Source organism: Aphelocoma coerulescens (genome assembly GCF_041296385.1).
Source record: "Aphelocoma coerulescens isolate FSJ_1873_10779 chromosome Z unlocalized genomic scaffold, UR_Acoe_1.0 ChrZ, whole genome shotgun sequence".
NCBI lineage: Eukaryota > Metazoa > Chordata > Aves > Passeriformes > Corvidae > Aphelocoma > Aphelocoma coerulescens.
In genome coordinates this window covers 71,570,847-71,586,210 of record NW_027184085.1, presented here as the reverse complement: position 1 = coordinate 71,586,210, position 15,364 = coordinate 71,570,847, and the positions used below count along the sequence as shown (strand labels likewise).

At 46.4% G+C, this 15,364-nt stretch overlaps 1 protein-coding gene across 1 annotated transcript in view; it reads left to right on the top strand.

Annotated features, from left to right (window-relative positions):
- The first annotated feature begins 1,208 nt into the window (after nucleotides 1-1,208).
- The window catches only part of RASGRF2 (Ras protein specific guanine nucleotide releasing factor 2), a 116,550-nt gene continuing 102,394 nt past the window's right edge, over nucleotides 1,209-15,364 (top strand). Inside the window, exon 1 of the mRNA XM_069002504.1 lies at nucleotides 1,209-1,493. Within this exon, the coding sequence (XP_068858605.1) occupies nucleotides 1,209-1,493 (285 nt within the window). The remainder of the gene's footprint in view (nucleotides 1,494-15,364) is intronic.

Here is a 15,364-nt window from a genome sequence, read left to right as displayed (position 1 = left end):
AAAGAGAATGAAAGCTACATATGCAAAATATGTTTTCAAATGCAAGAATTCCAGGACTTTTCCTGAAAAGAACCTTAAGAGGAAGTTTAAGTTGCTAAATTAAAGGTGCAGTGTGCTCTAGCTGGTAGAAATTTCCATATTGCTATGTTTTATGTGAAACCATTCTTGATGCCAGCTCCCTCGCCAAAGTTTATTTGCTATAATTAAGGTGTGCAGGTATCACTGTGCCGAGTGCAGGAACCAGACCGCACCTGCTGCCATCCTTGCTAGCCCGGTGTGAAAACAACACCCGCCTAACTGCCGGGAAATTTTCTTTTCGGCATGTGCGAGCTGCCCTCTCCGGTGGCGGTCCCCGCCCGCGGTGCCTCGTGCTGCAGCCGCCAGTTGGGATCTATAAATGGTCCCGTTTGCGGCAGGCGAGCCCGGGCACACGGCCCCTCCACAGCCCGTGCCGGGGGTGGTCTCTGCGCACAGCGCGGTGCCCAAGGACATGCGGGGTTGAGGTTCCCCGGGGTGAGACCTGAGACGCTCCCCCGCGCCTTTATCAGCGTGAATATCGGGTTAAAAGGGACGAGTTTCTGGTATTTCGCTTGGGGTTCTCTGCTGCCTTTTGCTTTAATTCTTTCGCCACAGCTCGAGAGTGAAGTTACCGGCTCCGGCGGCCGCGCTCGCCCGGCCCTGCCGCTTTCCAAGATTTTCGCTCGAAGAATGGAAAAGCCGGAAACTATCGAGAAACCACAGGGCAGACCCAAATCACCCTGCGGCTCCCGGCCCGGCCCGGCCCGGCCGAGCGCTGCGCTGCCCGCGGGATTCCCCGCCCGACCCCGCTCCGCGCCCGCTCCCCGCCTCCATCCACCCCCGGAGGGATGGAGGGATGGAGGGATGGAGGAGCGGAGGGATGCGGAGATGGGGGGAAGGGTGGAGGGGGGCAGGGACCCGGGCGCTGCGGCGGCGGCGACTTTGCTCTTTAAATCGCTCTCCAAAGCGGATTTACGGCTGATCCCCCACGTCAGCGCCCGGGGGGCCGCTCGCCGCCGCCGCCGGTGCCTGGGGCGGTGGGAGGCGGCGCGGGGCGGGGCGGGGCGGGGGCCGGGGGACACTCGGGCGGGGCGCGGGGCCGGGGCCGCCCCGTCGGTGCGTGCCGGAGCCCATGAATTGCTCCGTGAGCGCCCGGCGAGGCTGCGCCGCGGCCGCGGGCTCCGGGCACGATGCAGAAGAGCGTGCGGTACAACGAGGGGCACGCCCTGTACCTGGCGCTGCTGGCCCGCAAGGAGGGCACCAAGCGCGGCTATCTCAGTAAGAAGACGGCGGAGACCAACCGCTGGCACGAGAAGTGGTTCGCCCTCTACCAAAACGTCCTCTTCTACTTCGAGGGCGAGCAGAGCGCCCGCCCCGCCGGCATGTACATGCTGGAGGGCTGCAACTGCGAGCGGGTGCCCGCTCCCAAGGGATGCGCCGCGGGCAGCGCCAAGGATGCCGCGCTGGACAAGCAGGTACCGCCCCGGCGGCCGCCCCGCGCCCCGGGGGTGGAGGGGAGGCGGGGAGGGACAGCCAGGCGCTCGGGCCGCCCCCTCGCATCCCCCGGCGGTGCCGCCCCCGGGTCCGGCCCCGCCAGGAGTTCGTGTGACTCCCGAGGCGCGGGCAGGAGCAGCCGCTGCTCACAAAGTGGCGAAGCTGCTGGTTTTGGTGTCCTCAGTGATGACTCTTCGTTCCTCCCTGACTCTTCTCTTTTCCCCCGCAGTGACAGCACGCCGAATTTCAGTGAGGTGCCCGGAGAGTAGCATCTCACAAGCCAGGTGTTTAGTCATCTTGATGCCAACACTTCTGCCGTACACATTTCTCAGCAAACTAGGCTTATAGAGGGTGTGAGGGGCCAAAGTCCCAAAGCAGCATAGGAGACACTAAACCCTTCCCTGTGGAGCTGCCGCCTCTCCCAGCGATGCTCTGGGGGCAAAACAGTCTTTCAGTTCCCCCTTGGGGACGCGTGTGACAGCCGGGCAGGCGGCTGGGCGGCCGGGGTGAGACCGTACCCTGATTTGCAGCCTGCGACATCCCACGGGAGTGGGAAGGTTCTTTGCCAGGCAGGTGGTGTGAGGCCGATCGTGCTTGCGATAGGAATGGTGGTACAGCGCCCGATCCAGGTCTTGCTCGGCTATCATGGGGCGAGGACCGCTGAAGGCTTTGGTGGGATTCCTTCCCCAGAGGGGTGACCATTCATAGCTCGTGAATTGCCAAATTCCTGCTCACTCCCCCCTACCCCTCGGCGGCCCCAGCTGATCCTCCCCAAAGCTCATCTGTTTGACATGTATGTGTCAAACCAGCGAGTGGTTAAATACTCTCGTGTATTACATAACCGGGAAGAAAAGGACGCTGTAGTTGTTCGGCGTAGGTAGAGATCGGGTATCTTAACCACACACCTCCTGTTGCCTCATCTGAATTCTTGATCTTGCTTACTGCCTGTTTGAGATGTGTTTGAATCTGGTCCTGGTGTGCCCTGGTGCCTTTCTCCCTGAACGGGAGAAGCCAAGCAGGTGTCTGACTGGTTTGGGGAAGTTTGGGTGACTGTAGTGAGTGTGGTTTAGAGCTGGCTCCAGGTGTTTCCTCATGGCTGTGAGAAAGTGACACAGACCAAAGCCATGCTCTGAAACCCAGCACATCTCTGAGCTTTTCTGGAGTGGTAACTTTGCAAGGAGAGCTCAGAACCTTGTCTTATATTTGTGCTTTTTTTCCCACCTAGAAATAATCCTGGTATGCTTAGGCAGCCTCTGAATGTTACACGGTTAAATGAGTGAACTCTGGGGAGCTGGGATGGTTGTAGTTATGTAGTTATGTCATATTCACCCTTCAATTCTTGCTTATTGCTTTGAGGCATGTTTTTATAGCGTTATAAATGGAGTCCTGGAGGATACCCAGATGAAATTAAACATGGATGTTGCCCTGCCTGCTTTGCACTGGCTTACTACACTTGTTTATCAGTGGTGTTGTTAAACTGCAGCTTGACTAAGAGAACTGCATGAAAACAAATATTTTCCATATCTATTTTCTGGGAGCCTTACGTTGTGCTTTTATAGTGATGAATGAGTTGTTCATAATAACATCTAGTAATAATTACAGGGCAGGAAGCTGAGCTTTTATTGCTTCAAACATCAACTATATTGGGGTTTTCAAGAATAGCAGACTGCTATTAAAGAGGCAGAAGAATACTTAATTTTTTTTTTTCATGGGATGCTAGTTTGAATTTTCAAGGCAGATCATCAAGAAGTATCTTTTTCTGTTCACCTTTTGCTTGATCCAGAGCTTTATTGAAAGCTTTTGAGTATTAGTAGCTTTTAGAGATGTTTACTCCTTGAAATGCACCCTTGTTGTATATACATATAGATACAAATCTTTGCTAAGGTGTGCAGGAAATTCCCTCAGTGACTAGAACTGATGCATCACAAGATAAAAAGAGAAAGATTTGAAAATTTAGCAGTCTTCTTCACTTAGAAAATGTGTACATATTCTTAAAGGTGTAAAGTAATAAACCATGAATCTTCAGTTTATTAACAGAGGCAGGCAAACGTACTTTAATCAGATGATAATGAAAAGTCAGTATTGCACATGCAACTCCTGGCAGTGTAAAAAAACTGCACAGATTTAATCTGTTTTGATTTCACCACACAAATGTATCAATGGAATGAAAGGAAAAAGAGAAGCTCTGTGGCAGTTTTTGAAGAATCAGATCTCTTTTCTCCAAAGCAAGGAGAGCAGAAAAAAGTTATCTCCTTTAGTCCAGGTTTTATTTACCTGAGTAACTTGGACATTAGAGTGATATGTGCTATAGAATTACACAAATGAGGGGGAGAAAGAAGAATTAATCACACGAGGGAGCTTCATCAGCATACTTTGAGTGGATAATATTTGAAAAAGCAGTGCATTTTCTCCAAGTTATGTAATAAAGATTATGGAAAATGCTTGTAGGACAAATAGATTTTGTTTTCCTTACCTTGCAGATCCTTTCAATGTTGATTTTCAGTTGTTTGAGGATTGATTGTCAAGCCACGTGCCAGGTACAACTCTCTAAGTTGTCAGAGCTCAGTGGTACCAGTGTTGGCTGTGCTGTCCTACACAGGACACGGAATTTTGGCCAACAGGTGTGTCCAGGTTTGGGTGTCCATCTCCCAGCAATCCCAGGTGCTGGATAGCAACACCTTTCCCCACTGCTGGTGCTGCTAGGCCCTTCCAGCAGCCCATCATGAAGGGACATTAAAGTGTTACAGGAACCACCATTCTGTGGAAGATGCCAAATGCCTTCATAAGATTTACTCCAATATTGCAGCATCAAGAGCTTGAAAAACAATTACAATGGCAGAAGGCTCTTATTTTGTCTTTTCCATTAATATATTAGTATGTTTTTTTCCTTCAGAAAGATATTTGCTTCAAAGAACATTCTGTTAAAAGTACAGACCTGTCTTAATAATGACTGCATCAAGAGTGAATCAACTGGTATTCTGGAAATGTGTGATCAGACTGAGTATGCTGCATATACTAAATGATCTGCTGAGGGAATTTTTGTCTTTAAAGGAAAGTGTTTTGATCTCCCTCAGATTTTAGAGGAGTTTTCATAAACACCAAACCGGTGTAGCTGTACACTCTGATTTCACATTTCAGACAAATAAAGAAGACACAGATTTATTGAAAGAATAACAACGTGAAAGAAGCTGTGTTTCAAAACAGCAAATTAGGACCTGAATACTACGCGCAGAAAGCTTCTGATTTTAGTTAAACTGCTTCTTCCCATGGGAATTGAGGGTTGTAAACAAGTGCAGCTCCCAACAAGTCCTTCACTGTGGCACTGAGAGACTTGATGAGAATAAGTTTCAGCTTTTCTTTCAAAACCTCTGGAAAGAGAATGGCTTTGTTTCAGTGAGCAGTTAGTCTCTTTCAAAAGTAAAGCAAAATGCCCCAAATCACGCTTTCTGCAGTGCTTCACTGAAGGCTGGCACTTGTTATCCAGCAAGTTCACAAATCCTTTTTTTTAATACTACTGGAAACAAGTGATTAGAGGAATGTAAATATTAACATTATTATTATTGTTGTCTGCACTGGGAGGAGGCCTGTATGTTTAGTTTCTTTCACAACTGTGCATTGAATACATGGAAATGTTCTGATACTGTTATTAATAACTGTCTTAGAGTATTTAAGGTTGTAAATGTTACATGATTAGAGCTGAGATATTCTTTGTATCTTGCCTGCAATAATCTTCCTCCCACTTAGCAAAATTAAATGCAGTATTAAGTCCATGTCCCCACAGATTAACAGAATCCAATCATTTGAATTTTTTTTCTGCCTACTGTAGCTCTGATTTTGTAGAGGACACAATGATTTTGCGGTGTTTGGAACCTCTCTGTTTTACATACATGCTTTGGCACATGCTTTGGCACATGCCATCAACAGCTTTTGCTGTTCCTCTCAGCTAGTTCAATGTATGTTTAACCTAGAAACAGCATTAAAGGGCATTTTTAAATGAAGATGTAATTAATTAAAAGTTATTCACATTTTTTGGGCAACCCCCCTGCGCTGCTCAGCATCCTGTGCCTGTTTAATGTTGTAAATGGCTGAGGAGTGGTGGGTTTTTGGTACCTTCAGAATTAGTATTGTCCATTAAATATTACTGCTTGCATGTGGGCAGGTAACTCCCTCTGATGTTCCAGTGAAAGGCATGCCAGAGATCACCATGTTTTAGAAATTTTCAGGAGCAATTACATACTAATAGATGAGTTTTTCTTCTCAGCATCTGACAAGGAAAAAAAAAAAAAAGATGTGTTGTGGTTTTGTTTTCTCCAAACTTTATTTTTTAATGGACTGCCTTCAACAGAAGCAGTTAATTAAAAAAGATGGCTGTTAGTGCTCAGGGGGCTAATGTGTTTGTAAGATCTTCTCATGGCAGAGTCTCTAAATGGTTCTTGTGTGAAGACAACTCGGGGTATCCTGCTCTTGTTCACTTTCCCAGGTTGCCCCTGTCCCTGTGCTGTCCCTCAGTCACTGCCATGGGACAATACAGTTTGTGGGCACATTCACCAAATACACTCACACTTTTCTGGTTTATCTTTAAGGGGTAACAGAGAACGAGTCACTGGCACTGTGCAGCCAAGGGGTTGCCTCTTTCTCTTTGTGAAGAAATGAAAAGTGAATTTACAGTGTCCCCTGTGACCTAAGGCAACAGGTGGGAAATAAATACAAAAATTAATAAAACCCCAAACAAACAAACTAAAAAGAACCCAACCCAAACCAACAACCAAACAAAAAAGTAAAAAAACCCCTGTGATCTATCCAGGGACTGAATTTTTCTCTTTGACTAATGTTTTGTGTTTGCTTAGTAGTGAGCACATTTTGTGAATATAGAGAAGAACAGGAAAATCTCACAGCCATATTTATTGCGGTTCTAGCAAAATTTAGGCATTTCCTCCAAACTCTTGAAAATGTTATGTTTCTTCTGTCATGTTACCAAATGGGTTGTTTGTAACTGTGGAAGTGTGAACCTACACAGTTGATAATTGAGTTACAGGTAGGTGTAGTTTATTTTTGACATGCCTTCCTTCTGAAAGGTTAGTTAAATCCACACAGCCATAACCTGGAGAATATTGATGACATTTAATAGCTTATTATTAAACCTTTGGCAACTTTAATCCACGTCAAATGACTTTGGTCAGGAACCCAAGCCTGATCCATTGTTTTCTGTTCGTCACTGTTGGTCACCCTTGAGTGCAAAAGGCAACAAGAGACCCCACCTGAATGTCTGAGAGAGGAATTACAAGGACATTGGGACTGAGGGTAGTAAGACCAGATTTTGGTGAGACAAAGTTTTATTGAATAGAAGCCATGGAGTGAAGTCTTCAGCATTTCCCTGCAAGGTATTGTAAGATCCTGAAATATTACAATGTGCTGTAACAGAAGTGCATAATGTGTAATTAAGTTATTGGATGATAATTAGATCCCAAGGCAAATGACATTTGGCAAGGGCTTATTTGTGGAGTTGCTGGGAAATGCTTTTAGCTAACAGGTGAAATGTCAGTGACTGAGTGACTGGAAGCACAGGTTAGACCTTACTTGGAAATGCAAAATCCCAGATCATAAAGACCAAAAATGTCCCACAATCACTTACCATGTTAGAATAATGTGTTGCACAGTCCCAGCCTTAAATGTCGTGCCAGGGATGTGCAAGGTGACCAGAACCTCCCTTCGGCAGTGCAGCTCATGTTGGTGATGAGAACACTCAAAATAAATTTCAAATAAAGCACAGTAACACTTTAACATGACTTTCATTCTTCCACCTGTTTTATAGCCACTGTTACCGCTCATTTCATTTTGTCTCCTTTATTGAGGGAGTTGCATTGACTCGGCTTAATCTGTTCCTCAAATGGAAGAGGACATCTGTAGAAAGCAAATTCTGAGCACAAAATAGCAACTCAGTCCCTAATTTACTGAATAATTGTACTTCATTCATTTAATTTGCCTTGATTTAATTTTAAAAATTGATCTTTTTTATTTTTTTCATCATTTTTTAGCAGGCTGGTAACCAGTTGGACGTGGTTCAGTGCTGGGTCAGCCATTGGACTCAGTGATCCTGAAGGTGTTTTGTGGCCTGGGCGATCCTGTGATCCCGTCATTCCAACCATTCCATGGTTTATGGATTCCAGTGCGTGGGGTGGTGCTGAGGGTGGGTCCCTGCTGGACCCTGTCGCCTTGTGGCCCTCCGGCCACTCTGAGTGTGCCCCTGGGTCCAGGAGGAGCCCCTCAGAGCAGCAGGTCCCCCTCAGAGCAGCAGATCCCCCTCAGAGCGGCAGATCCCCCTCAGGGCGGCAGATCCCCCTCAGAGCAGCAGGTCCCCCTCAGAGCAGCAGATCCCCCTCAGAGCAGCAGATCCCCCTCAGAGCGGCAGATCCCCCTCAGAGCGGCGGATCCCCTTCAGAGCGGCAGATCCCCCTCAGAGCGGCGGATCCCCCTCAGAGCAGCAGATCCCCCTCAGAGCGGCAGATCCCCCTCAGAGCGGCGGATCCCCCTCAGAGCGGCAGATCCCCCTCAGAGCGGCAGATCCCCCTCAGAGCAGCAGGTCCCCCTCAGAGCAGCAGATCCCCCTCAGGGTGGCAGATCCCCCTCAGAGCGGCAGATCCCCCTCAGAGCGGCAGATCTCCCTCAGAGCGGCAGATCCCCCTCAGAGCAGCAGGTCCCCCTCAGAGCAGCAGATCCCCCTCAGAGCAGCAGATCCCCCTCAGAGCGGCAGATCCCCCTCAGAGCGGCAGATCCCCCTCAGGGTGGCAGATCCCCCTCAGAGTGGCAGATCCCCCTCAGAGCAGCAGATCCCCCTCAGGGCGGCAGATCCCCCTCAGAGCAGCAGATCCCCCTCAGAGCGGCAGATCCCCCTCAGAGCGGCAGATCCCCCTCAGGGTGGCAGATCCCCCTCAGAGTGGCAGATCCCCCTCAGAGCAGCAGATCCCCCTCAGGGCGGCAGATCCCCCTCAGAGCAGCAGATCCCCCTCAGGGTGTTGGATCCCCCTCAGGGTGGCAGATCCCTCTCAGAGCAGCAGATCCCCCTCAGGGCGGCAGATCCCCTTCAGAGCAGCAGATCCTCCTCAGGGTGTTGGATCCCCCTCAGGGCGGCAGATCCCCCTCAGAGCAGCGGATTCCCACAGAGGCTGTGGAGGCGGCCAGGCCCGAAGTGCCGATCCCTCAGCCCTTGTTTCCCTCCTGAGCAGATGTGGCTGCCGGGAAGCACACGGTGCTGAGCCCCCCGAGGCTGCACAAACCCCTTCCCCGCCCGGATGTCCCGGGTGCTCTCAGTTTGTGTTTTAAGTGGTGGTGAGCTGTTGGGACCCACGTGCCGACCCGCGGAGGAGGTGGGTAGGGTTTGTCGGGGTCGAGGCCCGTGCTGGTGTTCGTGGGGCCGTGTGTCAGCAGCTCAGGAGTACACTGCCTGTCCCTGTCCCTGGAGGAACATGAGGTTTTAGGGAGTACGTCTTCCCAGTTCTTGCTGTGTACCAGCCATTACTGATGCTGAGGACTGATCCAGGGATGGGTTTTTTTAACACTGTGCCTCTGCACTAAATGTGTAGGAACATATGCTTGCAATTGAGCTTCCAATGTTTCTTTTTTTTTTTTCTTTTTTTTTTTTTTTTTTTTTTGACTTACCAATCCCATAAGGTTTTCTCTTTGAGCTACAGAATCAGTATTTATAGAAGCAGAGGCTTCCCCAAGTCAGTCCAGCCATTTCAGTATCTTTTGGTGTTTGCCATGAGCTCAGAACCAACTGAGTTTTTTTAGGAAGTGTTTATAAACTGCCAGTTCTGAACTGAGCTATATTATCGTTTTTAATTTTACTTCTGGAAGTGTTTTTTTTTTTTGTGGTAGATCTGATCAGCTCCACTACATCCTAAAAAAAAAAAAAAAGGGATTGTGTTTGAAGAGGTAAATGAGGTAAATGCTGTAACTGTTGAAAAAAGTCTGGAATTGTATTGTCTCCTTTTTTTTCATGGTGCTGTGGAACTGTGACTTTTGCCCATTTTTTGCCTTCTGAGATTTTTGACTGTGATCTAATGGCTGGGTAACAGAAATTATCTGATTAATTACTCTGCAGGCTTGAACTAGTGTGATTCAAGTTCTTGAATTAGTACAACATTTCCATTGTACTGCAGTGCGCCCTTTGCAATCTTTTGAACTCAGCAAGCTTGTTGAATTGCTTTAATTCATTATATTTAGTTCATTATGTTGCATTTTTAAAATGCTGTGCCTCTATTTAGCATTCTGTGAGTAAATGATAAGCTCTCTGTAGATGTCTATAGCCGTGCAGAAGTGGAATGTAGGACAGGGTGCTGCTGCTAGGACTCTGGGAGCCCCGCCTGAGCTGGATCCTGTGGCAGACAGTGGAGTCCTGGCCAGGGGAGCCAGTGGAGTCTGGGGAATTGGTCACCCCATCCTGGGTGTTTGCATCTGTTCTGACATTTCCCGTGTTGGATCCTAAGGTACACCACGCTGTTGGTGTTTTTGGGGTTTCAGGAGTATATTGGGTCCTCACCTCTTGGAAATTTAGGATGGCTGCTGGTAACCACTGGTTCTTTTTCATTCTGATTTCTGTTCACTTCCTCTGCCTTACCCAAGTTGTTTCTCCTGTTTCAGCGAATGCCAAAGATTTTATATTCTTCTCTGAATTTTGGGGATCATGTTCAACACCTTCGACAGGGTGTCTCTGATGTCCTCCAGAATTGAATCAGAATTTATTTTTAACCCTCTGCATTCATGGAGGATAAGGCATGACAAGAAAATTGCAACCTTCTTTTGCACTAGTCATGTTCTCTTCAATTTGGCACTCATGGAAAAATTTTATCGAACTATTAAAAATGCTTCTTCCTAATAAATCTGTTGAGGAGAACTAAAAATGTGTAGGCCAACTGCAAAGCTCTCTTGCGAGAATGATGGGGGAAGTAACAGAGGAGTGGAGGGTTCCAGCAGAGATACCTGTGCAGTATCATCACTGGTCATGCAGGTGTTTGTGTGTGCAGGTGAAGGGAAAAGCAGTGCTAAATGGCACTGGAGTGATACCAAACACTGTAGGTGATAAGCTGTTGCATTTGATATCTGAAGTATTGTTTCCTGTTCTGAGAGCTTGAACAGGAATGCCAGGCAAGTGAGGGTTCCCGGGGTGGGACTGAGTCCTATGTGTGTGAGTTACCAGATTTTTATGCTGGTTTTGTGTCACTGAGGTCTTGCAGTTGTGCTTTCTGGGCCCAGCAAGTACGTGATGGCTGAGAGAAATAACAGGGCCTCCTTTGCTGTAAAATAGTCAGAAGAGAATTGCGACTGTGATTAATACAGTAATTAATCAATCCTTTTTGGGGACCCAGCTTGGCTCAGGAAGTAGGCATGTTGAGAGGCAGAACCAATCTCTGTGAATGTAGTGGTTAAAATATGAAAGTGCCACTTAAACACCAAAGGTCAATGGTTTTTCTCACCAGGCATCCAAACTGAGTTGCATCAGAACTGCTGTGGTTTGTGCTGACCATTTTTGCAGTAATTCCTTCTTACCTCACTGGCTGTTGTGAAAATAAATGTGTTAATTCTAGGGAAGCGTCTGAATGATGTAATGAGAGGTGTCACAGGACACGATGTAAGAAGTTTCTGAACTCTGCTGATTAGTATGCAGGAGACGTGCATCCAAGAATCAGATCACGTCTCACTTATATGTGGTGACTGAACCAGGATATCCTGAGAGAAGAGTGCTCTAAAAAAGAGCTGCAATCGCTGTTTGCACACGTGGGACTGAATTCACACTGCACCGGGCAGCCTCAAACACTGTGTTTCTCATCACCTCTCTGTACCTGGCTTTGCAACCTAATGCCAAAAACTTAAAAGAAGAGCCCCAAAACAAAACCAAAAAAACAACCCTCTAAAAAACCCAGACTAAAAACTGACATGAAACTGACATGCAAAAGCTTGTAAGAAATGGAGCTTTTTGGGCCATGCCTTAGGTTTTGGAGGGAACCACACAGAGACAATTTGTTTGGGTGCAGATATTTTGTTGTGATGGGTGTAAGCTTGCAGGCCCCTAAGTGAGGTTTTTCCTCATGTCTTTGCTGCCTGCTGCAGACGGGAGTTTCGTAAGAGCATTACTTGTTGGCCCGAGGGCAGCCCAGGCTCGCTGGTGTCCAGCACTTCCAGCCCTGAATGCGCAGTGACCTGAGAGAGCTCTGCTGTCAGCAGTGCCAGAGTGGCTGCAGACCTGCCAGAGGTCGTGTCTGCACCACTAGGATGATGCTGAAATGATTTAGAGAGAGAGGATCTTGCCTGGATGCTGCTCTGCATCCTGTGGCTCAGCAGCCGATCGTGGCTGTGGCTCCCAGTGAAGGGAACGAGGCAGAGCAGCCACTCAGAGACCTGACAAATTGAGAGTGATGCCAGGTGGTTCTGTGTGAGACAAATAATGTATTTACCTCCCATAGAAAGGAGGGGAAAAAAATAACGTATCTTCCCAGCACTGATTTCAAAGAGGTTTTTCCTAAAGATCATTGACTTTCTGCAAATATCTTTGATTTTTTCTTTTACTTTTACTTTTTGAGGATGTTTGAATGTATATCTTACATGTGTTCATAACCTGGGTGATACAAAGTAGAAGGATAATTGTCTCTGTTTTCTGTGTCGTGAGTTGCTTGCCTCCTGAGCCTCTCTCACCCTGTGGCCTCCTGATGAATCAGTTTCCTGTCTGCTGTAACTTCTGGAGACATAAACCAGCCTAATATGTGGAATTCCATCGCATATGCTGGCATATGTGTGACACCATCTGCATGGGGATGTTTGTTTATCCTTGCAGCCTTTTAGGGTGTTCAGCTGTGGCTGCATGGCTGACACAGGAGTGGCTCCCATATTAGTCACGAGGTGTCACGGGCAAGTTTCTGCACATGGGAAAAGCACACGGCAAGACCTGAGAAGGGCCAGGTTCCCCGTCCTGTGTCTGGGCTGTTCCTCTTCTAATTCATGGCTTCATTTCCCTCTGCCACTGGGATCTGTTGGGTGCACCTTGCAGGTTTGTCCTTCCAGGCAAAATGTTCTCTCTAGTCCTGCTGATCTCAGTTGTACAACATTGTTTCAGGCAGTTGGGTTTTGATGCACTTGGCTGAGATTGGGAAGAGTTCTTATTCCTCGTATTTCTTTTGTGAGTAAGTAATTTATAATTGTTGCAGGTCCTATTGATACTACTTGCATTAGAAGGGTGAATGTATGAGTTTTTTAATAACTGAAATTCATTGTCAGGGTAATGTAATATCTTTGTTCACACAATTCCTTCCTCTTTCTGGTGTCCCTCTCTTTGACCCTTTCCCTTCAGCATTTGTTTTACCTCATGTGAATTTCAAACTGTTTTTGATTCATCTTCCTGGCCTGGTTTCTGCCCCACAAATGTTAATGTGGTTCTTCCAAGTTGCCTCATGTGCAGTGCTGGGAGCTCTGGATGAGCTTGGTCAGTCCCTGTGCTCCTCTCATTGGGACCAGGACAGTAAAAGACTCTGGGTGTGAGCAGGAATAGAACCAATAACCTGTGTAGGACTTAGTTCACCATTTGTGTCCTTTCTCATGGATCCTCCAACTCATTGTGTCCTACTTGTGCAGTTGCTTCAGCAGCTTCCAGGGCAACCACATTTTATTTCTTTTTGTGGACATCTCTTCCTCTCCTGGCCGAGAGATCCTGACTTTTGGCTGCTGTTTTCAAGGTGGGTGGAGAACTGTAAGCAACCAAGTCCTCTTATTCTGAGCAGTGTAAGGCACCTCATCTTTTTGAATTGTGTTTTTTCATCTTCCCTGATATGTTTTGATATTTATACTTTCCCACCTTACAATAATGTCAGCATTTGACCGTTATATGCAGTAAAAACAGCTAATTTTTTTTCTATAAATTACTGTGGTGTCATATAAAAATTCAGAATTTTCTAAATCCTTGAGTGACTCAGGAACACAAACCTATTTGACTTTGAATCCATCCATATTCTTCAGTGATTTCTTAATGCGGTCCAGTGGCATCCAGACTTTTTGCTTGAGTGAACCTTGAAAGTTGTGGAGTGGTCACAGTAATTGGGAGAAGTTCCTGAGTACTGGAAGAGAGCAGATATCCCTCCTATCTTTAGGGATGGCAACTAGGGAGGTCCAGGGTGGTACAGGACCACCAGTCTCACTGTAGTCCTTGGGAAGGTGATGAAGAAAATCCTCCTGGAAAGCGTTTCCACACACATTGGAGCAAGAGGGTGATTTGGAGTGGTCAGTGGGGATCTAGAAAGGGGAAATCATGCTTGACCAGCCTAATAGCCTTCAACAGTGATGTGGATTGAAACTCTCGGAACGACCAGGTCCTGAGGACAAGTAAAAGATGATACTGAACCTTCACCCAGGACATTTAGTTCTAAGATGGGCCTGTTGGCCCAAATAGTAGGAATTTTTTTTGTAAGGAAAACCAGCACGGCTTCCCACTCTGCTTTCTTAAATTTTCCTCTCTGCTTGTTGTCAGGAAGTGGAATCACGTGTGAAAAGAAATATATATGCCAGGACATTGTTTCAAGTTGCTGTACAGTGATCAGTCTTGTCTTCTTTCTGGAAGAAATTTACTATTGGCTCAGCATCTTAGCTGATGTGTTACTGAGAACCATAAAAAAAATTCAGAATTCTTAAAAGTTTACTGTAAACTAAAAAGATGAAAACTCTTTCTGTCTTTTTGTGCTTGTGATGTGCTTTTTTCTTTAGTGCGCACGTTAACTGCACCATGTATGTGGCATGTATTTTCTACTTCAGTTCTTTTTTTGCTGGGGGAGCAAGAGAGGTTGTTTTCTTTTTAATCATTTCCCATCTGATTTAAATTTGAAGTAGTCATTCTGGTTTGGCTCACGTTTAAGTTGTAGCAGGAAAAAATTGTGCAACTAGAATAAACTTAACTTTAAACTTTTTGCGCTAATGAACAGAATGTGCTATAATGGCTGCTAACTCAAGCTGAAGCCTTTTTTTCCTTGTCTTGAGTTACTTGGAATATATCTGTAATCCAGTGGTTTTCTGCCTTTGTATTCTCCTTGTGCTGAGCAGTAACAATATTTTCAAAATACTTAGTTTTGCTGCCCTGGGAAATGTACAATAACTGTGGGTCTTCTTCAGGCTGTGTCATTACAGAGGTAGAAGCACAGAGGGAGAAGTGGTTGTTCAGCTTTACGATGTTCCAGACGCTGTCAGAAGGACTCACCTTGGCTCCAGCGTGTGTCACTTCTTTACCCATTTTCTTTCCGATGTTCCCCTTACCCTTTACTTGTCCCTGCTGTTCACTCAGGTGGCTGTTTATTTAATCTCCTCCCCCTGAGGTGTATTTGGGGAATACATAGCCGGTGCTGAAGGTGCCATCACGTATAAATCTGGAACATCTCCCAGCACAGCCCAGCATTGTGAAGGTTTGTTTATTCCTACTCCACTTAATTTTATAAAAATACATAAATGGTATTTCTTACATCAAAGACATACAATAAATGCCTGTCCTTTACCTGATGTAATTTCACAGCAGTGGATTATTTAATCTAAGTGACTTCAGTAGACTTTTCTAAATATATCAAGTGGGACCAGGTGCCTGATCTGCTTTAATACCATGTACCTTTTATTAAGGGTTGATCAGCTGCCATTTCCATTTATATTTCCTGATGTTCTTTCTTGATTCAAGGTTATTTTTAAGTCACCCGGGTCAGGAAGGATATGAGTGGGGTGGAGTGCTGAGGGAAGTGTGGATAATTAATGGAAAACATATTTGAAAGGGAGTTTTGAGAGCTTCCAAAGAAGAGTATTCAAATGTAATTGACTCATATGATTAAAAACACTT